Source organism: Macaca fascicularis, chromosome 1 (assembly GCF_037993035.2).
Source record: "Macaca fascicularis isolate 582-1 chromosome 1, T2T-MFA8v1.1".
NCBI classification, from domain to species: domain Eukaryota; kingdom Metazoa; phylum Chordata; class Mammalia; order Primates; family Cercopithecidae; genus Macaca; species Macaca fascicularis.
Genome location: NC_088375.1, coordinates 84,799,349 through 84,826,217, shown reverse-complemented (window position 1 = coordinate 84,826,217; position 26,869 = coordinate 84,799,349). Strand labels below are relative to the sequence as shown.

The 26,869-nt window shown below is 52.0% G+C and overlaps 1 protein-coding gene across 12 annotated transcripts; it reads right to left on the bottom strand.

Moving 5' to 3' along the window:
- Positions 1-419: 419 nt before the first annotated feature.
- Positions 420-26,869, bottom strand: PSEN2 (presenilin 2). Of its 12 annotated transcripts, none has more exons than XR_012433694.1 (14): positions 26,787-26,869; positions 26,025-26,167; positions 25,671-25,864; positions 21,887-22,075; positions 15,329-15,489; positions 13,462-13,676; positions 11,689-11,830; positions 9,200-9,267; positions 8,319-8,539; positions 7,221-7,319; positions 5,921-6,235; positions 5,437-5,538; positions 2,404-2,522; positions 420-1,117 (listed from the first exon to the last, which is right to left on the bottom strand). XR_012433694.1 is itself a non-coding variant. In XM_005541016.4 (14 exons), the coding sequence occupies exons 5-14, from the start codon at positions 15,467-15,469 to the stop codon at positions 962-964; spliced, it is 1,347 nt and encodes a 448-aa protein (XP_005541073.1). In that variant the 5' UTR covers positions 15,470-15,489; positions 21,887-22,075; positions 25,671-25,864; positions 26,025-26,167; positions 26,787-26,869; the 3' UTR covers positions 420-961. The 12 variants fall into 12 exon arrangements, 6 of the variants coding, with proteins under 6 accessions (XP_005541073.1, XP_065398864.1, XP_005541074.1 ...); XR_012433695.1 differs by having other exon boundaries at positions 5,437-5,535; XM_005541016.4 differs by having other exon boundaries at positions 5,921-6,004.

The following is a 26,869-nucleotide window of genomic DNA, read 5'->3' as shown; positions in this document are numbered from 1 at the left end:
CTGTCCACTCTCCTGCCACAGCGCCCAGGGCCACAGCCAGAGAAGGAAAGGAGAGTGGTTTCTGAGCTCAGGCCCTCACAGGCTTCTACAGAGGGTGAACACTTGCTGAAGGAACCACTGGATGTTTTGGCAACCACCTGGCAGTGTTCGTGCTGTCATGCACAACTGAGTCCAGGGACCTGCTTGGCACCCGCAGCCTTACAGCCCAGGGCTGGCAGATATCAGACCTCCCCGCTCTCCTAACGCCTCTGCTTAGGAAACTTTCTAGTTAAAGAAATGTGTGCAGAGAGGTGAGGTCATTAAAAGCTCCTTCGAATGGGGCAAACTGCCTCCCTCCTGAGCTCACAGCACAGGTTATCCCAAAGGAGCCCAAGGTGCAGGGAGAGGGGTCAATATTTACAATGGACCAAACTCCAAGATTCCAACAGGACTCATCCATTTATTGATATTACTATTAAGCCACTTCCCAGCAGTGTGACTGCCATAACAAGAACAGGACTCGGTTTCTAAAGGCAATAAAATAACAAGGACATCACGGACAAAGCATTGGAACACTCCTCGTAGGGAACTGGCTTTTCCTCTCCAGCCAGAGGACCCAGGTGCCAGGCGCCACTCCCGAGCACTCGGTCCTGGTCCCGAACAGAGGCACATCTTTATGTATCTCGGCCCTCATGCCGGATGCTTTCCCCGCCCTGATCTGATCTTCTCAGTTCATCTGGATAAACCCGCTGTGCTTCCTGTCCATGAAGTGAGGCGCTCCCCAAAGAGGGATCCAAAGTCTGGTGATGAAACAGCTGGCACCAAAGAGCTGGTTCTGCTTCCTCCTCACCAAGTAAATACGCACTTTATTTTTTTTAAGGAAAGAAAAGTCTTAAAAATATATGGCACTAGAGTGTAAAACTATACAACCACATCCAGTGAAAATTCCAGGCAGCTTGCGGCCTGTGGCGCACCACGTCCCTCAGATGTAGAGCTGATGGGAGGCCAGGGTGTCCATGAATGGTCGCACCAGGTTGTCCGTGGAGAAGTAAAAGATGAGCCCAAACGTGATGGAGATGGGGAGGGCGGGCAACGCCTTCTTGAAGACAGCAAGCAGCAGGAGGGTCAGACACAAGCCCTGCAGGACACGGAGGGGAGGGTGAGCGTGGTGATCCCTGGCTTGGACGGGAGCTGTGAGTCATGGTCTAGTCCCTGGGCGCAGAAGCTTGTTCGAGGACCAGTCGGACAACGGCGCTAGACACCCCATTATCTTTCCTGGTCCTCCAACAGCTCTTGAGGTGTTGAGGGCAGAAGTTCTCACCCCCATTGGATCACCCCACCTGTTAGTGAGTGAACCAGAAGGCAGGCCTCCCTACTCCTGGAGCAGTGCTGTGCCCTCAGGTCGTGCTGCCTCCCCTGTCTGGCTAGAGTGGTCACATGGGATGGTAAGATGCCCTCAGGGAACATGTATTTATATGAGAGCTAGGTGGGCTCAACTGAAATGGCAGTAAGGTTCTCAGCAGCTGGCACCAAGGGAATCAGAGCTGCCAGCCAACCTGCCCCTGGGAAGCAGGTGTGGGGGCTGCCCATCCTCCCCTGACCTGGCTGATGCAGGCAGTGGTCCAGGTGAGTACAGGGAACCAGGGTGCCTTCTCTATCCTTGGGGGCAGGAGGGCTCAGGTCAGGCAGTCTGGTGGTGGAGCAGCCTAGGTCGATCATCCCATCCCTGATGTACTTGTGGGCAAAAGCAAAATCTTCTGGACACTAGAGCATCAACTTTAACCATGCCATGCCCAGGGTTTTCACCAAGGGGCAGACACCAAGCGCACAACTCAGACACTCCACCTCCTCTAACGTGACAGGGAAATCTCTGAGATGAAGTCACGGCAGGACATCTCCCCATTATGTGTATCTGGCCAGGTTAACTGACTATGGGGCCTGCACAATTCACAGTAACAGGGCCAGCCCTAGTGCCCCAGATTCAGACCCTGTGGTGTCTCAGTGGCATAGAGGAGGGGAAAACACGGTCCTCACTAGCTTTGTGCCCATGGGCAAGGCCCTTAAGCAATTTTCTTTTCTGCAAATCTGATGTCATCACAATCACCTCAAGGGTATCATCACTGCACAAAGCTGTCAGCTGGGTCCCCGGCCCGGAGGCTGTATGCTCAGCCACGCTGGGGCCAGTGCTCTCCTCACCCTCCCCTGCACTGTCCTCCGCAGGCTGGAGCCCACCTAGGGGTGAGCACACCTCCTGTGAGCCTCGGTCTCAAGCTGACCCTTCCAGCCCCGCTCCCTGGTCTCGTCCCTCAGAGTGAAGAGAAGAAATGAAAAATCCCCAGGGATCCTGGGACCCGCCCCCACCACAATGAGGACTCTGGGGGCCCCACCACCAGGGGGCAGTCAGACACATCCCCAGCTACTCACAATGAGGATGGCCACGAAGCAGGCCAGCGTGGTATTCCAGTCCCCGCTGCCCGTGGCCGCTGCCTTGCCCACCAGCACACTGTAGAAGATGAAGTCCCCGAGGCCAAGCTTCACACCCCCTGTGTGAGGAGAGACAGTGAACCCGTGCTGAGGAGGCGTGTACGGAATGGAAAAAGAAGAGAAACCCTGGTCCAGAAGGCCCAGCCAGTCTGCCCAGCCCAGCCCACCTGGCCTCTAGAAGCTGCCATGTGGACTGGGGACAAGGACAGCTGCCTCCCCAAATCAGTGGCCAGTGGGAAAGCAGGGGACACCTGTGAACTGGGTGACTTACAACCTGGGCAGAGAAAAGCGGGCAGTTCTGAAACTCAGGTAAAACCGGTGTTGGGCACTCAGTGAGTAAAGAACAAATAGGAATGCATGGCCTGGGGCTGTGCACTGCTGTACAATTTAGTATGAAGTCTGAATTACAAATTTTTAGGGAATTTAATTTCAGTGCATTCAAAAGCACATATAACACCAAGACAGAGGTCCTCTGAAGACCCTTTCACCTTACAATAGGTAAATATAACTGGGAATTAGTCTACCCATTACTGATCAGAAAATCAGAGCTTCCAAAATGCTCTCAGGTTTGTTTTCTTTAGTGCAATGGTCCCTGACACTTATTTATAGGATAACTTTGCTCACTGTAGACAATAAAAATGGTTATGCAATAAACACAAACCATGGAGACCCACCTCCCCTGCCCTTCCAGCCCTGCAGGTGTCCCTCCCGCTCCTGGCCCCAGCGTCCATCCTTCCCCCACCAGGTCCAATCCATCAGCATCACTTCCTCTTGGATCCCAACTCCTCCCCTTTAGCTGGTTCCTTCTCAGAGCCTAACAAACAGGTTCCAGTCTTGCCCATCCTAGAAAGACAGCTCTTCCTGTCCTGGGCCCTTGCTCCTGCTTTCATGTGCTGGCTCCCCTTCCTTATCACTCCTTCTTCCATCAGGACTCTGAAAAAAAAACCCTGCACTCATCTCCCAGTCACCTTGGAAACCTAGAGGCACCAGGTCCCATGTCCTGACCAACGCTCTCTGGTCCCCAGGGGACACCTGCAGTCCTCACACCACCTGCGGCACCCATCTGCCTCTGGCTACTCCTCAGGGTCCTCCAATGCACCTTCCCTTCCTCTGTAAATGTCACCGACCCTGACCCTGCACCCTCCCTGGCTACTCTTCTCGGGCCTCATTTTGACAACATGTGCATGCTGATGGCTCCAACGTGTCAAACCCTGAGCTCTTCCCCGGCTCTGGTGCCTGCTGGTATGTCCCTCCAGATGTCCTGCAGCCCCCACCCCCTCCCACATGGATGCTCTCCTGAGTAAGTGTGGTAAGCCACACCACCTTCCCGGTGGACCCCTCCACACCGTCCTTGGCCTAGTCCTGACAGTCATCCCCCTCTCAGCCCATGTTGCTGCCTTGTTTCTCTCCCCCCGGACAACAAGCGGGGGTAACGTGTCCTGCCCCCGAAGAGAGGACACAGGAAACACGTGCTGGGGGCCCTCTCACATGCTCTGTGTTTCTTCATTTGGCTGGTCCTGAGTTGCATCTCTTATAATAGAACTAATTTTGGCTGAGTGCTGTGGCTCAGACCTATAATGCCAATACTCTGGGAGGCCAAGGCATATGGATGGCTTGAGCCCAGGAGTTCGAGACCAGCCCGGGCAACAAGTCAAAACCTTGTCTCTATTAAAAATATAAAAATGAACCAAGTGTGGTAGCATGTGCCTGTAATCCCAGCTACTCAGGAGGCTGAGGTAAGAGGATCACTTGAGCCCAGGAAGTCAAAGTTGCAGTGAGCCACGATCGTGCTACTGCACTCCAGCCTGGGCGACAGAGCGAGAACCTGTCTCCAAAACAAAATGACAACAATGACAAAAACAAACAAACAAAAACCAAACAAACAAAAAAAAACACTGCAATTTTAAGTGTAGTGCTTTCCTGAGTTCTGTGAGTCATTCTAGCAAGTTATTGAACCTAAGGGGATCATGCAGCCCTAAATTTGCAGCCAGTCAGAAGCACAAGTGGCATCTAGACCCTCCAGAGCTTGTGGCTGGTGTTTGGAGGGAGGCCGGTCTTGTGGGCCCCGTGGGATCTGTGCTAACTCCTGGTCTGCAGCACACCACTTGGCCTTGGAATAAACATCTCCCACAAGCCTGCCTGGGGGTGTGCACCTGCTCCTCCTTCCAGACCCACCGCAGAGCAATCTTAGCTTGCCCCTCCCGCGTCACTGGAGTCCTGTATGCCAGGCCACTGTTACCAGGTTGCTCCCATAAGGCACCTCTCAAGGCAGGGGCTGTTACGACACCGCAGCATCTCCCTGCTCCAGGCTGCCGCCTGGCACGCTGCAGTGGGCAGGCACTGGGTATTGGGCGGGCACTGAGTATTGGGCAGGCACCGTGTACTGACGCCAGGATGAACCCCTATCTCAGTGTGTCTCCAGGCCTGTCTGCAAGGCCCTCCCACACTTCTGCTCTCTGCATCCCGCTCCAGCTTCCTCTGACTCCTGAGTCTGCCTGTCAGGAAACGCTCCCCACCCTGTGCTCCTCTCCTCTAGGGACTGCTGTGACTCAACCTTCAGAGCTCAGCTCAGCAGTTATTTCCTCAGGTGACTTTCTCTAATTCCTGCCAACCAGGTCAAGAAGCCCCATGGCATGCTCTCCTGCCCCCATGGCCTGCTTCACAGTCCCTGGCTTCTGCAGTCTGCGTGATTACTGCCCGCGTCTCCTTAGTCTGCAGGTCCCACTAGGGCTGGGCCTCACCCAGCACAGCACGGGCACATGGTCCACACTCAATACACGCCAGACAACTGCATGGGGTCTGCTGAGAAGACCCCAGCGCTGCAGGCGTCTCCTACTTCCACAGAGATGCCTCCGATGGGAAAAGGGGCCCCTCCCCTCACGCCCTCCTCCACCCAGGCTGCAGGGAGCCTCCACCCTCCGTCTTCACTCCTGCCCCGGGCTGAAGCAGGCCGTGTGAACATGGGCACCTTACTTTCCTCCTCTTCCTCCAGTTCCTCCCCTGGGTAGCCAGTCAGGGGAGGCTCAAAGACTTCGGGGTATGAAGGCTCCCCAAAACTGTCATAGGAGTCTTCTTCTGGGTGTCCAGGAAGAGAAGATGACCATCATTGCCATGAGGAGGGGACAACAAGGGAGACAGACAAGAGCTGGTCAGAGTGGTCCCTGGGAACAAAGCTCCAGGAAGGGGTCCCCCTGAGCACCAGTGCCTGATGCCAGGGCTTCCCCTCCCCTGCCCCACCCATGCCCAGCAGAACGAAGCAACAGAGGTTGGCAGAGGACCAAGGGTCCAACACTCGCTGAATCTTCAAGCCCCATGTGTCCGGCTGGTTTTCAAAGGACCTTTCCCTCTGCTCCTCCTGAACTCATGCCTCTCAGAGAGGCCAGGCCGGGCAGAGCTGGGTGCAGGTAGGGAGCTGCCCCCCAGTGATGAGAGGCTGTTAGGTCCCCTGGATACTCACCCATCTCCGGGTCATAGGGGAGCTGGAGGGCACCCTGAGATGAGGGGTCCAGCTTCGCCATGCCGACCGTCCACACCATGGCGGCTGGGGGAGGGGAAAAGGTTCACGCCTCAGGCGGTGCTAACAGTGGCTGCCTGCAGGGCCTGGGGGAGGTGACCAGTCTGCGTCCCAGAAAGCCTGCACAGGACCCTCCATCCCGCCATCCTGCAGGTATCTGTTCATGCTCCATTGTTAGGAGGCCGTTGTGGGAGGGGTCCGGAGTCACTCCCTCTTGACTCCTGCATTTGTCTATTCTGTTACTGTTTGTCTCCCCTCCTAGAGCGTAAGAAGAACCAGATCTATCAGAGCCAGGACCTCACTGTTCACGGGTGAATTCCCAGAGCCCTGGGACACTCACAACAGTCCTAGCACAGACTTTCCATACATGGTCTTTGCTCATCCTTGGAATGTGCCTGGAATGTGCTTTCCCGTGGGGCCGCGCTGCGGGTGATTCTCCTCTACTGCTCGATTCCTCAGCTGCATGGAGATACCTAGCACTCTGTAGCTGTTCCATAAACTCTTTCCCAGGCCACCCTGCAGAAACCACAGCTCCAGAAATTCAGGCTCTATTTAAGCTCTGCCATTAACAAACCGAGGGCATCACAATCCCAGGGCTGTGAGCTCCATGAGGCCTGGGACCCTGTGGTCTTCTTTCCTGCTGGGTCCCTCAGTGCCTAGCACAGTGCCTGTCACAAAGTAGGGACTTGATGTGCTTTTGCTGACTGCATGTGTAAGTCCAAATCTCTACACACTGACCCCGAGGCCAGGGGCCATCCCGTGTGCCTTCCCTTCAGTTAGGGTTAATGCCAATCAGCCACGCTGCTGTCAAGGAAGCCCAGGAGCTCCTTGCTCCCGACCCCCTGCCCTGAAGAATCCCTCTCCAAAGTCCCTTCTCAAGAGCCTGGGGAGCTGAGGTGTGGCTGCGGGCTCACAGGAATGCAACCTGCACCACAGCATGCCACTGTGCCACTGGAGGATGAACGGGATGAAGTCAGGGGCTGCGCCACATCCTAGCAGACGCCTGCTTCCTGTCCTACCTTTCTAAGCTTCTTACTATGTTAATATCAAGATACTACCCTCCCTGGTTTCTGAAAGTGGAGATCCTCCAGGGATCACCGAGGCCAGCTCCTCCTCTTTGCTCAGGGAAAGGGTGAGCATCTCCTAGTCAACTCTGAAAGCCACGGCCAGGAAGCAGGCCCTTGTCCCCCCATAGGCTGCCTGCTGACCCTGAGTCAGGTAGAGGCACGGAGGGACCACTCACATGAGTATATCAGGGCAGGGAATATGGGCTCGTTTCTCTCCTGGGCAGTTTCTACCAGCATTCTCAGAGGCCCTTTGGGACACAGCACAGCCACGAGATCTGGGAAAACAGAGACATCCTTGTCAAGTTATCCCCAAACAGCCCCCTGAAGAAGAGCCAGCCCTGTAGCACAGGAGCCCCGGGTGGAGCTCTCAGAGCATGCCTTGCTTCTGGGCTGGCATCCCAAACTCTCAATATCCAGTCACAACTTAGAGCAGGCCCTGGTGTGAGCCAGAGTAGGGCCTCACAGGCAACTGCAAGCATGGAGGAGCTGTGCACCCGAGACGTGGTGGCCAGGCTGGGGAGTCCCACTTCTCTTAAGCCTCAAATTCCTTAACCTTAAAATGGAAGTAACAATACTGGCAATGATAATCATGGTAGTATCAAATAGCAGCTAACATTTGTGGTTATGTATATGTGCCCAAAGGACTGTCTTGATAAATCACTTACAGTGTGCCCAGTGCTTAACAGTGCACTTGCTCAATCAGCATATTGATAATAATGGAAAATGAGGGCCGGGCGCGGTGGCTCACGCCTGTAATCCCAGCACTTTGGGAGGCCGAGGTGGGCCGATCACAAGGTCAGGAGTTCGAGATCTTCCTGGCCAACATGGTGAAACCCCATCTCTACTAAAAATACAAAAATTAGCCCAGTGTGGTGGCGCACGCCTGTAATCCTATCTACTCGGGAGGCTGAGACAGGAGAATCACTTGAACACGGGAGGCAGAGGTTGCAGTCAGCCGAGATGGCACCACTGCACTCCAGCCTGGGCGACAGAGAGAACAAGACTCCATCTCAAAAAAAAAAAAAAAAGAAAGAAGAAAAAAAGGCAAATGGGGAGCTCAGTGACTACCGTGTTTTATCTAGATCACCAGGAGTGTTCCCGAAATAGTGGACCCCCCTATGTTTTACAAAGGTGACTCTCAGGAGGGAGTCCACCCAGGCCTCTGCAGGAAGGGAAGCAAGTCCTTCAGCACCTGCCCTCCTTGTGCAGCACTGGGGACAATTTGGCTCCGGACATCGCCCCCGCTGCCCCCACCCGCTTTGCTGCCCGCCTACCGTACACAGAGATGGCGCCCAGGATGACCCACGCGGACCACTCTGGGAGGTACTTGATGAACACCAAGGCCATGAGTGCACTGATCATGATGAGGTAGGCCTGCTGCAGCACCAGGGGGCCCTTCCAGTGGATACACACCATGCCCACCGCCCCGAAGTTCCAGACAGTCAGCAAGAGGGTGGGGTAGTCCATGGCCACATTGTAGGTCTTCAGCACTTCCCTGCAGGACCAAGGAGCCTGTGAGTGGGACTCAGTGGAGACATTACAGTCTAGCAGTTTACCACCATTCAGTCCCAACCTGGCCCTCCTTACTAACATTTCCTTCCCCGACCTTCACTGTCCTTACAATTTACCATTTGCGACATTTTCTAGAACAAGGTGGGGATGTTTGGAACAGGTCACAGAAAAGTGTACAGGCATGACCTGGAAGACCCTGTGCACATGAAAAGGTCCTTGGGAAGGTGTTTTCTCTTGTCCCTCCAGTCCCTTTGGGCCCCTGGGTCAGGATGATATCCCAAATCAAGGGGCAATAGAACAGATACTTTTTCCCACAAACCAGGAAGTACCCAGGCCTAGCCCAAAAATTAGAATGTAAATTTTGTGGAATTTCTATCCCCCTGGGGTTCACAGAGCGCCTTCTCCATGAAGGGTTCGTTTTAAATCAGGAACAAGACAGAAACGTGGGGTCCACCATGCAGCCCCACTTCTACTCCCCTGTGTCAAGGCCATGAGAGAGGGCCATGAAGGCCTGGATTCCAGAACGGCTGGCACTGGGGAACACTGGAGCTCGACGGTCACCTTTCCCTGCCCAGGTCCTCATGCCCATGTCCACTTGTGCCGCATGGAGAGGGGCTCCCAGTGCTGTTCGTCTGCCACTTACCCAAGGTAGATATAGGTGAAGAGGAACAGCAGCATCAGCGAAGACATGATCAACCAGCCATGGATGAACTAGACAATAGAAATGGCACGATCACAAGGTATCCCCAAGTGCCACAAATCCTAAGGCCCCCAGGATCCTGGGACTGATACCCAAGCCTGAATGCTCTGTTAGGCTACTTCATGCCTACGTTGGAAGGGATCAGGTGGCCACCTTACAGATACAGAGGGCACAGAAATCCAAGGAGTTCCCCTCAGGTCACCTTGCAGTGTGTGCAGACAAGACTCCCTCAGGTCTGTTGGCATAGCCTTGCAGTCTCCCCCAACTCTACTCGTTCAGTTAGAAAGGTAATGCTGGGTGTCTTCTACTTGCCAGGCACTGTTCTAGGTTCTGAAGCCAAGGCTAGCAAAGTCTCTGCCCATGGGCATTGTGTTCCAGTGTAAGGGGAGTTAGATGACATATAGACAAATTTACAGTATATTAGCAAGTAATGATGAGGGCCATGAAGAAAAAAATGTTAGCAGGATACAGTGACAGGAGACTCACTGGGGTGCTATTTTAGATAGGGTGGCCTCAACAGAGAACCCGGGAAGTCCCCTCCCACCCTTGGGACCTACAAACAGGTCCTCAGAAAGACCTGTTCCTGTCTCCTGGCCAAGCATAGGAGAGTGAAGGACAAGAGGGGGCTGATCCTAATCCAGTCCCTTAGCTGGCCATCAGCAGGACAGTGATATGACTTCCCATCAGCCTCACCCCTGAGGACCAACTCATCAGTCACCAGCTCAACCCACTGGGACCTCAGCTTGGCCCTGGTCTACCTGGAGTGAAAGCAACCTCCACGGCCATGCTGTATGCACAGCCAAAAGGGGAAAGGGCTGCCTCTGGGATGTGCCGACCCTCTTCCTCCCAGCTGCCACCTGGCCGCCCGGGCCACCATCATCTGCCTGTGTTGCGGAACCTCCAAGGAAGCCCTACTGGACAGATGGCTGAGCCCCTCTTCACAGCCTCTGGGACTGGCCACCAGACACCTACTGCCCTCAGTGGTGCCAGCACTTCACACCTGCCATGCAATTTCTAGCTTGACCTCATGCAATCTGTATCCTCTGCTCCAAACCAGCAGCCCTCCACCCTGCTTCCCACCATCTGCCAACCTCCCAGTGGCAATGTTCAAACCCTGCCTCGTCACAGTTACACAGGTAATTGTTACTTATTTTATTATTATTTTTTTTAGAGACAGGGTCTTACTACATCGTCCAGGCTAGACTTGAACTCCTGGGGTCAGGCGATCCTCCCGCCTCAGTCTCCTGAGTAGTTGGGACCACAGGCATGCACCACCATGCCCAGCTGGTACTCATTACTTATTGATAAGCTTCAGCTCAGGACATGTCCTGCAGCCCCTCCCATGGCCTTCCCCGCTGCTGCCCCCACTGGAACGGGGCTCAGCTCCCTCCCTGCACTGCCCCTGTCCCATCCCTCTAGCCTGGGCACTCTGTACCACTATCTACCTGCTCCATGGATGGCAGCTGCCTGAACAAAAAATGTTGTGAGGCACCTGTGTGTAAACAGTTTTAAAATAGGTAATGCCCAGCTTAATCACCTTTCCATCTTTAGTGGTTCAACCCCTTCCCTGGGAGAAAAGCCTGAAGCCGCTGTCTAAAAGGTTATGGCATCTTTGGAGACAGGCAGTGCCCATAATTCTGGCCAGATGGGATCTGCCCTTCCACTACTCCCTGGGGCTACTTAGCAGCTATAGGCAGCTACAACCCGAAAGTCTCCCAGGGCTGGAAGACCTCAGCATGGCATCTGCACATCCTTGCACGAAAAGGAAAAGGAAAACTAAAAATAAATCTTCAGGGGAAGTATTGGGGTGAGAGGAGCCTAAAATAGAACTTCAGAAAGAGAAGCTAAACAAAATTAACTTCGAACTATGAGAAATGATGCTTGGAACACTGCAATGAGGAACTCAAGTGGGATAATGTGCAAATTTAAAAGAAAACAGGCTGGGTGCAATGACTCACACATGTAATCCCAGAACTTTGGGAGGCCAAGGTTGGAGGATCACTTGAGTCCAGGAATTTGAGACCAGCCTGGGCAACACTGTGAGATCTAGCCTCCACAAAAAAAATTTAAAAATTAGCCAAGTATGGTGGTGCACACCTGTAGTCCTAGCTACTTGAGAGGCTGGGCGGGAGAACTTCTTGAGCCTAGGAGGTTGAGGCTGCAGTGAGTCATGATCGAACCACTGCACTCCAGGCTGGGCAATGGAGTAAGACCATGTTTCAAGAAAAAGAAAATAAATAAAAATAAAAGACAACAGTATTAGGTCATCCATGGTGGGAGACAGGATGGGGTGGGAAGGAGTACAAAAACTCTGGGTCTATTTTCCTCTGATTTGTGTTTTTTAAAGGTGGCTGTTTCACAGGCTCTGCCACCATGGTGTGGGGCAGACAGGGAGAGAGACAGGTGGGTGGAGGGCAGGGCCAGGGGCTCACCTTGTAGCAGCGGTACTTGTAGAGCACCACCAAGAAGATGGTCATAACCACGATGACGCTGATCATGATGAGGGTGTTGAGAACAGAGTTGAGGAGGCGCTGGCCCACCGAGGGCGTGTCCTCAGTGAATGGCGTGTAGATGCTGAGGGAGGAGGCAAAGGGCTGACGCTCCCAGCCCTGCCTGCTCCTCGAGGCTCCCCACCTTGAGTGATTCTGGACCTGCTAGGGGAGGTGCCTGGGATGCCCATACCGCCCACGTGCTGCCCTGACGGAGTGCAGGCACCACCCCCGTGAGCAGTTCCTGTCCTCCAGCTCATTTCCTGGCACCCTGACCACAGACCTGTGGCTCTCAGCCTGCCACCTGGGCCCAGTGCCGCAGTGAGGATGAGGGCTAGATGACCTCCCCGCTGCCCTCCCCACCCCCACAGGGATTAAAGGCTCCCTAGGCGCTTCTCTCACCCATCCAATTCTCATTCCCCCACCCACCCACACCTCTCCACCAGCTCCACCCAGCCCAGCACCCCTCCACCTGCTACTACCCTACCCCTACCCGCTGGAGTAACTGCTGTCCTTGCAGTTCATAAGCTCAGGAAGCAGAGACAGGAAGCAATTCACCCAAACCTCACTCTTCCCAGCCTGGACTGCTGCAAACAAACTGCTGCCTGCATTCTCTCCATGCTTCCACCTCTGCTGTGCTGAATCCCCCACACACTATAAGCTTCCTGAGAATGGGACTCTACTTTTTTAATTTTTTAAAAAAAATTTGAGACAGGGTCTCACTCTGTTGCTGAGGCTGGAGTACAGTGGCGCAATCATGGCTCACTGCAGCCTTGACTTCTGGGCTCCGGTGTTCTTCCACCTCAGCCTCCCAAGTAGCTGAGACTACAGATGTGTCTCACCACACCTGGCTAATTTTTGTATTTTTTGTAGAGACAGGGTCTCGCCACATTTCCCAGGCTGGTCTCAAACTCCTGGGCTCAAATAATCCTCTCGCCTCAGTCTCCCGAAGTGCTGGGATTACAGGCATGAGACACTACACCTGGCCTTATTCCTTTCTTTAAAAGAAACAAAAAAACAAACCAACACGCACAAAATGAAACAAAAATTCCAGAAATTAAAAAAAACAATGTTTATAGAAGGTGCTTAGCAGTGAGCACCACAGAAAGGGGAGGGGAAAGAAGTGGAGGAAGCTTCTCATTTTTCGACGCTGCTGCCTCTGCATGTATTTTACTAAAATAAACGAAAGGCTTTATAAGTCTTTCTCACAAGGCTGGAAGTGAGCTGAGAAATATCTGGTCCAACCACCTTGTTTCACATTCAAGGAAGCAGAGACCCAGAGAGGAAGTGATTTGTTTGCCGTCACAAAGGAATGGGTGGCACAGCCACGCGCAGGATCTAGGACTAGGAACAGGGAGCCCAGTGCTTTGCAGCAAGAGTTTGATTTCTGTGGCAGGATCCAGCTTGCTTGAGCACTCACCTGTAGCAGACACTCTTCAAAGCCTTTCACTCGTATTAACTCACTTAATTCTCCCAGTAACTGCGTTATTAACCCATTAGACAGACAAGGAAACTGAGGCATAGGGACATTAACAGCATGCCCAAGTAGGTCACAATCCAGGAGGCAGTGAGCCAGGCCATGAACCTGGGCGGTTCTTCATCCCTGCTCTTTACCACTGCTGGTGTGGAGCAGTAGATGCAGTGACCAACACAGGCTGCTGCCCCCCGACAACTCAGCCCTCACCCCACCCTGTGCCCCCCAAGCCCCCAACTCACAGCTGTCCATTCTTCTCCGTGTAGAAGCGCACAGACTTGATGGTGGCTACCACCACGATCATGCACAGAGTGACCGGCACAAACAGCATGATCACGTGCTTTGCCCCGTACTTGAGGGTCAGCTCTTCCTCCAGGCCTGGAGGCCGCCCGGGAACCCCACTACAGACGTAGCGGTCAGGGTCCTCCTCACCGTCCTCCTCGTTCTCCTGGCTTCTCTGTGGGAAACCACATCGTGAGGGCCGCGGAATGTCCCCTATGGCAGCCTATCTGTGTAATGCATGGATTTTTGGAACCAGAAATGAGAAGTTTGAATGTTGTTTTCCAGATATAAGGAGCAGTCTATGAGCTGCTAGGGCATATGAAAAGTTTATGAGGACAAGAGTAGAGAAGATTTGGAGCTGGATGAGGCACTACAAATGAAGGAAGGTAGGCTGCTATGGTCTGCAGGCCCAAGACTAAATGGTTAATGAATTTGGAACACATCAAAAGATCTTTCCCCTTCCTAATACAGGGACTCAGGAGGTCGCTCAATTCTGTTCACGTGGCCATGCTGATATGGGAGGAGACAGGCCAGGAGATAGAAGGAAAACAGAGACTAAACATTTTTGGTTGACAAATCACTAGCTAGAGGAGTCAGTGCAAAGGACACTCTCTTTGAGTGTGACTAAGATACTGGGAATTTGCAGAGGAAGAAATTACTTTGAATTTTCTGCCCCACAGAATCAAGCATGTAAATTTGCAGCTCTGAACTAGAGAGGCTAAACGGGCATTAAGCATCTGAGAAGACGCAGGCTCTGGTAAGGTGGGCAGGCACAAATGAGGAGGTAGCGAGGGAGGGCAGGACACCTGCCAGACACTGGCACAAACCGATCTGTGAGAACTGTGGCAAGTCAGGGTCATGGGCTGCCTTGCTAATGAGGTGAACAGCTAAAGAAAAAGCCAAATGAAACAAGAACCAAAAATTTGCTTCAGTACCGGTTGTCTGCAGAGAGAGTCCCAATCTAGCCATTCAGCCAAGAAAGGAAAGGAAGACTATTCATGAACAGAAACTGAAACGACTAAAATGTACAAAACTTCCCAGAGGTAACAAACTAACAAGAAAAGGCTGAGGAGTGGCCGAGCAGTGGCCTTGAGCTGGTGTGATTTCACTCAGAGCTTAGGGACGATGGTTCTGTTCTCAAGGAGAACATGGAGAAGTGAGCTCAAATTTCAGCAAGAGGGATTAAGACTGGCTGCAAGAAAACAATCCACACAGAGACATTTTTAAATTCTATAATGGGCAAAACAGAGAACAGGATTCAGGCAAATTCAGATGTTTTGCTCTGATCGGGAGAGAAAGGGCAAAACTAAGTGGCTCTCCCAAGGATATCCTACTCTTTCTAACGTTATAATCTCCTCCCCTGGGGGCCGGATGATCACAGTGCAGCCCAAATATCCCCAGCTCAAAAGTCAACTGTGCATCAGGCAGACTCCTCTCAGTTACCATGTCTGGCCATCTGCCAAAAAATGCTTCCCCTGCTACCATCCTAAGCTTCTGCATTACCTGTCCTAGCACCCAGGCATCCAAATAAACTCTCCTACTACAGTGGAAACAGTGACCTGCATGAGAAAGGTAAACCTAAGGGGGCAGAGTGGACAGCATCCTTCAGCTCACTGCCAAGTCCATCTCCGGCTGTGAATGCGCAGAGTCCTATGAAGCCCTGCAGACGGAAGGTCTACCATGGCCAGCCACCCACCCTTTTGGCCAATCCTCATCATTACTTCCCTTCTCCCTCCCGCATCAGGGAATGAACATCTGGTTTTCATCTGTAAGGTACAGGAGCCCCAGGGACCTGTTTCAAGGCCCCCAGCTGCTGGTGGGACCTACCCACTGGGCAATGTTCTCTCCATCCTCTGGTCCCTGCCTGCCCTCCTGGCAGGAGCGTGGTGTGGGGCTCTCGGCCGACATTAGGGATGTCCGCTCATCACACACTTCTTCCTCGCTGTCAGAGGCCATGAATGTGAGCATAGCCCTGCCTCCGGAAGTACCTGGAAAAAGGAGCACAAGGACCTTGTTCCACTTTCCTGTGAGACAAAGGCAGTGGAGGGCTCTGGGGGTGGCTGGAGGTGACCTGGAAACCTGGACACAAGTCCTGCCCCACAAGCGTCCAAGAGATGCCTGTCAATCAAACGACTGCCACAGAACAAAAGGCCTTGAAAGCTGCCATGGAGGCAGCAGTGGCCTTGCCTGGGACTGGCCTGAGGTTACTCACATCCCAGGGGGCAAAACCTACAGCCATGAAAGTCAGGGCAGCTCCAAACTGTCAGTGTGCTCATTCGTTCAATCAGCAAACATCTGTGGTGCATCTGTTATGCACCAAAGATCATGCTGGGCTCTGAGGATATAAAGATGAGTAAGAAACACCCTTGTCCTAAAACAAAACAAAACAAAAAAATCATCTAATGTGACAAATCATACGATCCAGGTGTGTGATGGTAGGTGCGGAAGCACAAAAGTGGAATCAAATCTCAGAGATCAGGAATGTTTTCTAGAGAAGAGCCTATCTGATGGAGACTGGTTTTCCCAGGAGGAGGGAAGGGCAGAAGGCACAGAAAATGTTCCAGTGAGGGCCTCACACTGTGGGGCGGGCAGTGGAGATGAGCAGGGTCTCAGGCACCATGTTAAGGAGACACACATCACCCTGAGGACAATCGTGACAGACAAGATCTGAACTGGGTTCATAAAAGTCAGTTTGGCCACTGGCCAGGGAGGGAAAGTGATCCCCAGAGATGACTGTGGCAGGTGAGGAGGACCGAGGACAGCAGCAGGATAGATGCAAGTGAGGGCAGAGTCCAGAAGAGGTCAGGAGGTCAAGGGCAGGACCTGACACAGGAGAGAAAACAGAGTCTAGAATGGCAGCCAGGTGGGGACTAAGACAGGGAAGACCGGAGAAGAGAGTCTCGGGAAAGACTGTGAATTTTACCCTTTGAGTGTCTATTGGATAAAATGGGGAAGCTGTCTGGGAGGCGTCTGAGGACCAGGTCTCCTGAGGTTAGAAGTGGAGACCTAAACCACGGGAGCAGGCGTGTGGGGTGGGGAAGTGCCACTGAAGGTGTGACCCAGGGGAAGGCCAAGGCCAAGGGGACCACAAGAGGGAAGCCTGCCCCCGCAAAACAGTGCTGACTGGGGTTTCTATACAGTAGTACCAAGTGGGGGACCTAGTGTACCAAAATCTACACATGCAGGATTCCGGGCTGGGAAGAGCTCCAAACAATGCCTGGCAAATCTGACTATTCTTGCCAACATCCCAGACGGGGACAGAGGCTGAGTTATCGCTGTCTAGAGACCCTCAGGGCTGAGCTTCACACCCTGGGCAAGGACAGGTGTGCTCTCTGCTGAAAGTTCGTCTTCAAGTAAGTCGCCCCACAATATGTGTGATTTTTATTTTTATTTTTATTTTTAGAGACAGGGTCTCACTGGTCACTTAGACTGGAGTGCAGTGGTGCAATCATAGCTCACTGCAGCCTCGAACTCCTAGGCTCAAGCAATTCTCCCGCCTCAGCCTCCTCAGTAGCTAGGGCTGCAGATGTATGCCACCACACTAGGCTAATTTTTAAAATATTTTGTAGAAATGGGGGTCTCACTTTGTTGCCCAGGCTAGTCTCAAACCCCTGGCCTCAAGTGATCCTCCTGCCTCAGCCTCCCAAAGCACTGGGATTACAGTGTGTGAACAACTACACCCAGTTATATGTGGTTTTTAAACAAAGCAGGCAGGTTCCTTCCAAGTCAGCCAATTTCAATCCCCTTAACAAGACTTGTGGCCGCCCTTCCTTCTGAAGACAGCGACCCTGGCTGTTGCCTGGATTATTCCCACAGGGACTTTAACTTCATCCCCAAACAAGAGGCACAGGCAAAACCTGCCTCTGCTCACCTCCATCACAGGGATTTCAACATGAACAAACTCCCCAGCCTGAAGCACCTTCTGTTTAGGATAGATAAGACAAGTACAGGAGTAACAACAGCAGGAAGCAAAGCCAGCTAAAAGCCAGGAGGGAGGTGACAAGGACAATGCACCCGAGAGTTAGAAGGGGACAGAGTCTACCAGTTGTCAGGAATAGATGCCTCAGGTCACAAGAAATTAGGACATGAAGCTGCAAAGGTTAGGAATATTTCACCAGGCAGAGTTTGGAGGAGGGGGCTCATTCTGGAAAGAGGTAACCACTTAAGTAAACATATGAGTTAGGAACATAACATGGCCTATCCTGATAATATCAAGCAATTGGATGTGGCTGAAATGTGGGGACCTGGTAGGATGGGCCATCCAGGGAGGAGTTTGGTGCCTGATGGAGGTATAAGAGCTTAATGCAGCAGAGGAGAGCCCCCAAAGGTTTCTGACCAGGAGAAAGATGTGAACTGAAGTGAACTTTACAAAAGCAGCCTTTACAAAAGAGGTGTGGGCCCTCCTCCCTCTTCACTCAGAGTCGCCTCAGACTAGGCCCTGGGGCCACAGGGAAGTTCTGGGAATCAGCAAAACCCAGACAAATGGAGCACAGCCTCACAACCCCAAAGAGTTGCAAGACGTTGGAAAGTTCTTGGCTTTAGTTCCTTCATCATCTATGGAAATGAGAGAAATTATCAGGCAGAAATGCAGGAGAAGGGCCGGGTATGGTGGCTCGGCTCACTCCTGTAATCCCAATGGTTTGGGAGGCGGAGGCAGACGGATCGCTTGAGCCCAGGAGTTCAAGACCAGCCTGAGTAACATGGCAAAACCCCATCTCTACAGAAATAAATAAATTAATTAATTAAATTGAAGAGAAGAAACTTCAAGATCCTCCTTTGGCTCAGCCTCACTAGATAAATCCTAAACAGACTCCTGCCTGGACCCAGGGTTTCCCTCACTATCCACTCTGGCAATAGGGAACTCACTGACTCCAAAAGGGGCACCAAAACAAAGAGCTGCTGCATTTCCTCAAGCTAAATCATAACATTTCGTCTGGAGCAGTGTGCTGGATGGGCTACGAGACTGTACAGGTGGCTCTCTTAATACCTCCTTTTCTAGCATGACAGTTTTGTTTTGGGTGTGAACGAACAGGGAAGCTACGATCTCCTCCCTCTGTTCTTCCTATGCCTCTCAAGCTCCTGTGACTTATCTCTGTTATGACTGGAGGAGCAGTTCTGGGAGTCCCTGTACCTAAAAAACCACAGGCTGCAGCCCCTAAGGACAGAGGGCAGGCTCACCCTTCAGACCCACAAGAGCTGTAGCATTCAGAAGATAGGCTCCCAAATAGCAATGCACAACAAAAATGGATAAGCAGAGAGCAAAGTTACCTGCTTAAAGGAGAAAGGGAGCTGATGGGTGGGTGAAGACGGAGAAGCAGGGGACCCAGGATCAAGTAGAATCAGGTCCTTCCAATTCCCACTTCTCCATTCAGTTGCCAACCACTAATAAGACACTCCCTGGGGCTGGGTGCGGTGCTCACGTCTATAATCCCGCACTTTGGGAGGCTGAGGTGGGCAGATCACCCAAGGTTAGTGGGTGCGGTGCTCACGTCTATAATCCCGCACTTTGGGAGGCTGAGGTGGGCAGATCACCCAAGGTTAGGAGTTCAAGACCAGCTAGCCAAGATGGGGAAACCCCGTCTCTAATAAAAATACAAAAATTAGCCAGGCATGGTGGCAGGTACCTATAATCCCAGCTACTGAGAAGGCTGTAGCAAGAGAATCGCTTGAACCCAGGAGGCAGAGGCTGCAGTGAGCTGAGATTGCACCACTGCACTCCAGCCTGGGCGACAGAGTTGAGACTCTGTCTCAAAAAAAAAAAAGGCCATCCCTGGAAAGCAGTTCTGTGAGCAGAAGTTCCCTGACATGTGTGATAGTCATGCTGGGGAGGGTGGGGTTAAAGGACCGTAGCCTTTCCATGTGACACTGTGCTAGACAGGAAAGAGGCACCTGGTGACCACTGCCATCGTCATCCACACTCGCCGACTGCCTGCCCTGTGCCCAGGCCTGGTCTCATCAAGACCTGACAGCTATTCAGAAAGAAACAAGGGAAAACTACAAAATCTGCTTTCTCACCCACAAATGTCATTCATACATGCGGCCTCCTCACCAGAAAACAAGTGCTCCCTGAGCAGGCTGCTTCCCTCATTCCACTTTCAAACATTCCTCCAAGGCCTCCCCTCAAGCTGTGCCCACAACAATGAGGACCAAGACTTCAAGAAAGTAGGGAAGGAGGGAGCTGTCATTAAGGAATAATCAGGGAAAAGCTAGTCTCAGCTGTCACAGCAAGGGCACCCTCTAATCACAACCCTCCTAGCCTGGTGGGGTGGGGGTAACAGGTGGGAGGCGCCAACTTAGGAAAGGCTGAATCCCTTAGGATCACTGTTTCTCAAAGGTGGCCCAGGCCACTGGGAGCTGGTGGAGATGGACCAGCACCTGCTGAGCCCTTACCTGGCACTAAACATCATGACCCTGGAGCAAGGCGCTACTATTCTTCCCCATGGTACCGATGAGGAAACAGAGGCTCAAAAAGTAATTAGCTCAAGGTTACCCTTGGATCTAGATAGTCTGTGTCTGGGCTCTTTACCACTCTGCTAGGCTGCTTATTAAAAATGCAGATCTCCAAGCTCCATCCTCACCCAGTGTCAGGGATCTGCATTCAGGATGGTCGGCCCCCGGGTGATTCTCAGCCAGTGTCTGACTTTTCCTGGCACTGCCTCTGCTTTATAATCACACGACCAGGCTGGGGCCCTTGCTCAGCAAGGTGAGTGTACCTCCCCCACCCACCTTCGCCCCCCGACTGGTTGGCACTACTTGATTGCCGAATGGGACAATGAGACAATGAACACTTTCTCCTGGATATCTACAGTCTGGTCAGAAACCAACTAGGGAGGAAGAGGAGTGGAAAATGCAGACCAGCAGAGCGGCATGGGGAGAAGAGAACTCTTGGGCTGAAAAAGGCCTAAAACAATGCCTGCTGCGGAAGAGAGTGTGGAAAAACTGGGTCTCAGTCACTACCTGGACAAACTGCACTGGCCTTACTGAAAGGAGTAAGAATCAACACTTTAAACACAGCACACCTTTTGATCCTGAAATGCTACTTCTCAGAATTTGTCCTAAGAAAATATAAAGTATTTATACAAACATATGTGTTAACTGTAAAAAAAAAAAAAAAAAAAAAGTGAAACTGACCAAAATGTCTCTCTACTATGATGTATTTCCCTGATGGAGACTGTTACAGGACCACCAAAAATCTTATTTCAAATATTTAATAACCTGAACAATGACAAGATGTTAAATTTAACAGAACATAAAACTTTACAAACCTAATCATCTGAATGTCCTTATAAAATGTATGTATATGAAGGACTGGAAATATTACAAAACATTAAAGGTGATTATGTTTGCATGGTGGAACCGAGAGTGGTTATTTTCTTTATATTTTTCTGCATTTCCCTAAGTCTCTATAATAAACACAGACTATATCTGTAGGGTTTTTTTTAGGCCATTAATTATTTAAAGGAAAACAACGAGCATCAACATTTAGAGATTTTCCTCTAGGTCTGCCCCTCCCAGATCCCCTCTCATTGGCCAGGAGTAGCAGATGGGAGCCAAAGCTGTGACGTTTTTTCATTTGTCCCTCAGCCCCTCTGATTTACCTAGCTCCTAAAGGAAAACAGAGCATCTGGGATGGACTTCTGCTTCCCTCTGAATTCCTAAGGGCCTGCTTTGCAAGCCACCTAAGTCTGCTCTGAAGCCTGCTGGTGCTCTGAAATCCTTGGAGGGAAAAATTACCACCCATATGTGTGCAGATAAACAACCTGCTAGATGTTTGTCCACATGAGGGTGCCGGTGACGCAAAGAACTCTCCCCAGAGGCTGACTCATGGGCAGGTGGGGGTGGAGCTGGGTGATGTCAAATCCCATCAACCACACAGCAACCAGCTTTCCCCATCTCCCACCCCCTGTACCCCGTTCTCTAGAGAAGTGGCAGGAAAATGCAGAGGGGCAGAAGAAAGTGTCCAGCGTACACACTACGTTCTGGAAAGCCTTCTGACAAGGAAGTGCTGAGGCTGATAGCTGCTTTGGATTAGGATGCAAAATCAAACATCCAAAGAGGCCACTGCACATTCCCATTAATCAGCTGAATAGGATCAAACTGCTGAATTAGCCAAACCAAGGGAGTCTGACCTAGAGAATCTCCCCAGCCACGCTTGTGTCAGCAGTTCCTGCAATTATTATGGAAACCCAATGACCCAATTTCCTTGACCTTCTTTTCATTACAGAGAAATGTAAACACTTTGGCCTTAACATTTAAGGCCAATGGAACTAGGTAAGAAACGGATTTCAAAACGCTACAGCAAACCCCCATGGAAATCTGCCTCCATGGAGAAAATCCTAATGGAAAAAACGGGTTCGAAAGCGGATTGGGAGTCACTGCACTTACCACAAACACTTGGGGCCGCAGAAAGGTTTGGATCCTGGACAACTGGTTCTTCTTCCCAGCAGGTTAGATGAATGATAACGATCCCTGGCTTTCAAAGAGAGAGGCGCTGGTTTTTAACACATCACTTTCTATGGTCACACAGCTCCGTCACATCACTTTTCTGATGTCTGAGAAGTCCCACAGTCCTCCCTTAAAATAAGGAAGAAATTTTTAAGGCCAGGTGATACCCGGACAAACGCCCATGGCTGCCCTGCTCACCTTTCTCCCCCTGGCCCTGGGTACCCAACTATGTATTTGGTCCAACTGACCATCCATCTGTCCATCCATCTCAGCCCGTATAGTAACACATACCACTTGGGGATGGTTCTCCCTGGCCTAAGCCAGAGCTGGGGCCTGAGTCTCAAAGGGAAGTGAGGTACTGCCCTACCACCCTCCCAGACCACAGGCCCCAGAGGCCCTCTGATGGGGCCTCCTGAACTCTGGGCCAGGCTCTAGACTTACCTCTAACAGCCCTGTCCCACTCAGAAGTGCCTGGGGCCCAGGCAGAGTTCTCTCATTTCCTGAAGCAGCCGGGGAAAAGGGTGGTTTGTGGAGAAGTGGGAGAGGGAGCCCCTAGCATGACGCCCTAGAGTAGGCTCCAGAAACACACTTATTTTTAAACAAGCAGCAGCAAGTCAGTGGTCAAAAGCAGAGGCTTGGAGACTGACAGGGTTCGGATGGCCTGCCTGTGTGATTTGAACCACATATTCCCTGGCTGAGAGGCCTCAGACAGTCTAATCTGACACAGCTCATTTCCTCTGCTGTAAAAAGCAGAACAGGCATACCTTGCAAGATTACCGTAAAACCTAGAGATAACCTGTAAAGTGTCCAGCACACAGTAGGCATTCAATAAGTGGTAGTCATAAAGAAGATGAAACGGAGGAGGGACACAGTGAGAGAGGACACAGAAGCCTGTTGATGTGCCTCTTGGAAAGTGACGGATCTGCTGAACCACCAGACACATGAACTGGCTTCAAAGGCCAGGCCCCAGAGATCAAGTTTCCATTCCTGGCGCGGCCCCAGGCCCTATGGCCACGTAAACATATTATCAAATGAAAGGGCATATCCATAGGACAATGTCAGAGCTGGCAAGGATCTTAAAGGCCACCAATGCCACCTAGTCAGCTCCCTGTATTATAATTAAGGAAAACTGAAGCCTAGAGGGGCAAAAGTAATCAGTTAATGTCCCATGGCCAAAAGCCACAGTTACAACTCAAGTCTCCAAACTGCCCATCAAGGAGCTCTTCCCAGTCCACTCAGCACTTGTGAGAGTCACGTACCCAGTGGCCAGGGTTTAGTCATACAGGCAGCCCCACCACACATCACGTAGGCTTTCTGTGAGCACACTTACAAGGCACATGCCTTCACCATGGGCAGGTATGTGTCAAGAAATGCTCCCTAATCACCAGCTCATCTGCCACCTCAAAACTCTCAAGTCTCTCTCCTGCCACGTCCCCAACTCCTGCCCCCATGGCTCACTCTGCTCTCTCTCTGCTACTTGCCCAGGTAGGTTTGGCTCCTTTGGAGGGAGTGCCCACATATGGGCATGGGGAGGACACAGGGCACTGCTTCTCTGGGATAAAAGGGAGGGTGGGAAAGCATCCTGCTGTGGGACTGGTAGGATAAATAATTCAAATGCTCTACACACCCACCAAATCTGCTTTTCCACGAATACTCAACAAAAGGAAAATTCTGAAGGCATAACAGAAAAAACAGGATACAAAAACTTCACTACGGTTCCCTCCCTCTATTGTTTTAATAGATAAATATGCATATGTGAACAGTGTGGAAGGAAATGCATGTTAAGAGTGGTTATCTCAGCCATGAGGAATGGCTCATGCTTGTAATACCAGCACTTTGGGAGGCCGAGGTGGGCGGATCACCCGAGGTCAGGAGTTTGAGACCAGCCTGGCCAACATAGTGAAACTCCGTCTCTAATAAAAACACAGAAATTAGCTGGGAGTGGTGGCGTGCGCCTGTAATCCCAGCTACCCAGGAGGCTGAGGCAGGAGCATTGCTGGAACCCAGGAAGCAGAGGCTGCAGTGAGCCAAGATCACACCACTACACTCCAGCCTGGGAAACAAGAGCAAAACTCCATCTCAAGAAAAAAAAAAAAAAATTCCTGAGTTTTCTAGAATAAACGTGTATTACTTTTATTTAAAAAAGAGTCCAATAAGTTTCTGGTTAAGGTATAGCAGAACAGAGGGCACCCTTTGAATTGTTCTTCCCCTGTTCTAGAATTTTCACAAAGGTGAACAAGCAGCCCATTCTCCCAGTCAATGAAGAGGCTCTCAAGAAATGATCTCCCTCACTGACATCTGGTCTTTCCTGAGGACTGATGTGAAAACATTCTTTTTTTTTTTTTTTTTTTTTGAGACGGAGTCTCACTCTTGTTGCCCAGGCTGGGGTGCAATGGCGCGATCTCGGCCCACTGCAGCCTCCACCTCCCAGGTTCAAGCGATTCTCCTGCCTCAGCCTCCTGAGTAGCTGGGCATGTACCACCATACCCAGCTAATTTTGTATTTTTAGTAGAGATGGGGTTTCTCCATGTTGGTCAGGCTGGTCTCGAACTCCCGACCTCAGGTGATCTACCCGCCTCAGCCTCCCAAAGTGCTGGGATTACAGGCATGAGCCACAGCACCCAGCCTGAAATCATTCTTTTCTCCAGACATTAACATGATGCTCATCCTATCTCCAGGCTTGGAGCCCAATGCAAAATGTTCGTCTCGGGGCCTCTCAGCCTCACCCCCGCTTTTCTACAGCTGTGGCAGCTGGGAATAGAACAGGTGGGAATACTTGCGGAAACATTTGCTGTCTTATCAGTCCCCAACTAAACAGTGTCCAAAAGTCAAAGCAACAGCTGAAAACCTGCCAGAGATATTTTCATTAGACACACTGCATGTGACCTACACACACTGCTTTGGTTTCTGTAAAAAAATTTTGTTTGTCAGGAAGTTGCTCATGGGAACTCCACGAAACTTTCCCAGCAGTAGTGGAGAGACATGGGTAGGAGTTGAATGCAGGAACCTCCTTTGCAAAAACTCAAAAGATAAAGATGGTGTAGCCAGCTATGTTCAAATCCTGGTGCTTAAAGCACTGAAGCCACATAACTGGACTAGCTGCTTAACTCCCTGAACTTGTTTCCTCTTCTGTAAAAAGTAATAAACTATTTCAGTGTCATTGAAATTCTTAAGATCATAAATTCTAAGATTCTGTACAAGATGGCTTTTTATTGTATATGACCAACTCATAAGCGAGATATGTGGCATTATCAACATCGATAACAGAGAAAGGCCAAAGTAGGCAAGAGGCAAACCCCCGAGGGGGGACGGTGAGCAGCCAGGGAGGGGAGACAGGTGTGACACTATGCACCACACCTCCAGGCACCCCAGCAGCAGCCCCTAGCCCTTGCTCCTCCTCCTCCTTGCTGCTCTTTCAAATAGACAGGAACAAGCCACTCAATTCCCACAAGTGAACAGGCTGGACTCAAGACTTGGCACATGGGCACTTCAACACCAAAGGGTACAGTTTTCCCCAAAAACCTGATACAACATCCATCCCACTTCAAAGCAACATCCCCCCAAGCCCTCACTCCAGCCTCTGCCCTGGAACCCAAGGCTCAACCTGGGCGTCCTGGGGACGCAGCTCTGAGCTGGGGCCAGGAACCAGGCCCCTTCTGCACCTGCACCAGTCACTGCCTGCCCACAACCACATTCAGCAGAGAAGAGCCTGAGGCTCACACACCTGAAGCAGCTTATCCCGAGCGTCCAATTACCGCCAAAGGTCTTGGCCGAAGGCCTTGGAGGCTCAGGTGTCTGCAGAATTGGCTACAGAGGCATCAGGGGCCTCCTTACTGGAAGATGGGGTCGGTCCTAATCAAGTTACTCCATAGAGTTTAGTCTGCAATCGTCTCTTTGGGATGCTCTCAGGTACTCCATCTGTAAATAGGGATGCAGTTACTTCACTCAACACCGTTCATACCTGTCTAAGGGAATACTTATTAAGCCAATAAACACGGGTGAGGTCTGCTCGGAGGGATGTACAGCAGATCTAGAAGCCAGGACACTGGGGTCGAAGCCTGGCTCTGCTATATCCTACCTGGGCGACCTTGGGAAAAGTCACTTTAGCTCTGTGGCCTCAGCTTCTTCATCAGTAAAATTCGGAGTGGGGACTAGCTTCTGTCTCAGGTTCCTTCAGTTCCAGAAGCTTGCTTCTGGCTGCCTCCTCACAGCTGCAAATGCCTGATAAAACAGCCAAACACCGCTGCTAACAGAAACCGGCTCTAGGCTTGCGCCTGCGGCTCTGCGGCCCTGCCCTCACGTGCGGGCAGAACCCCCGCGCGCCTCCTTTCTGGGGAAAGCATGCCCAGGGCCGGATGCTGGAGGCCGGATGGACTCTGCGCAACGGAGGTCTCAGGCAAGAGAGAGGAAGAACAAAACGCCCCCGCCCTGCTACACGCCTCAGAGACCCACGTGCACGGCTCCTTTAAACGCACCGGCCCTTTAACAGCTCGCGCCGCGCCCACCCCCAGCTGGGGCTCGGGGGCAGGCGGGCGCGGGGAAGTGGAGACGCAGTGAGGCCAGAGGCCTGAGGGCAGCTTCCCGCGATCCTTCCACCACCCAGTTCCGGGCTGGCCCAGCAGCCGCCTGCCGGGCACTCTCCTCTCTCCGCCCCCGCGCTGGCCACAGAAGCCAGAAGCACTGCGCACGCAGGGGCCGCAGCCCCACAGCCGGGGAAGGGACCGCAGCTAGGGGCGTGCGGAGGGCAGGGCCGGGCCCTCAGGGCGCAGCCCCACCCCGGGCCCTTAACGCCGCGGGCGACAGGGCCCTGGCCTGGGCACCCCCAGCACCGCCTGCTCACCTGCTCCACCGCCGCGCTCCAGTAGAGTTTACGCAGCTGGCGGAGCGCCCAGCTGGACCCGGCGCCGGCCCAGTCCCCGCCCC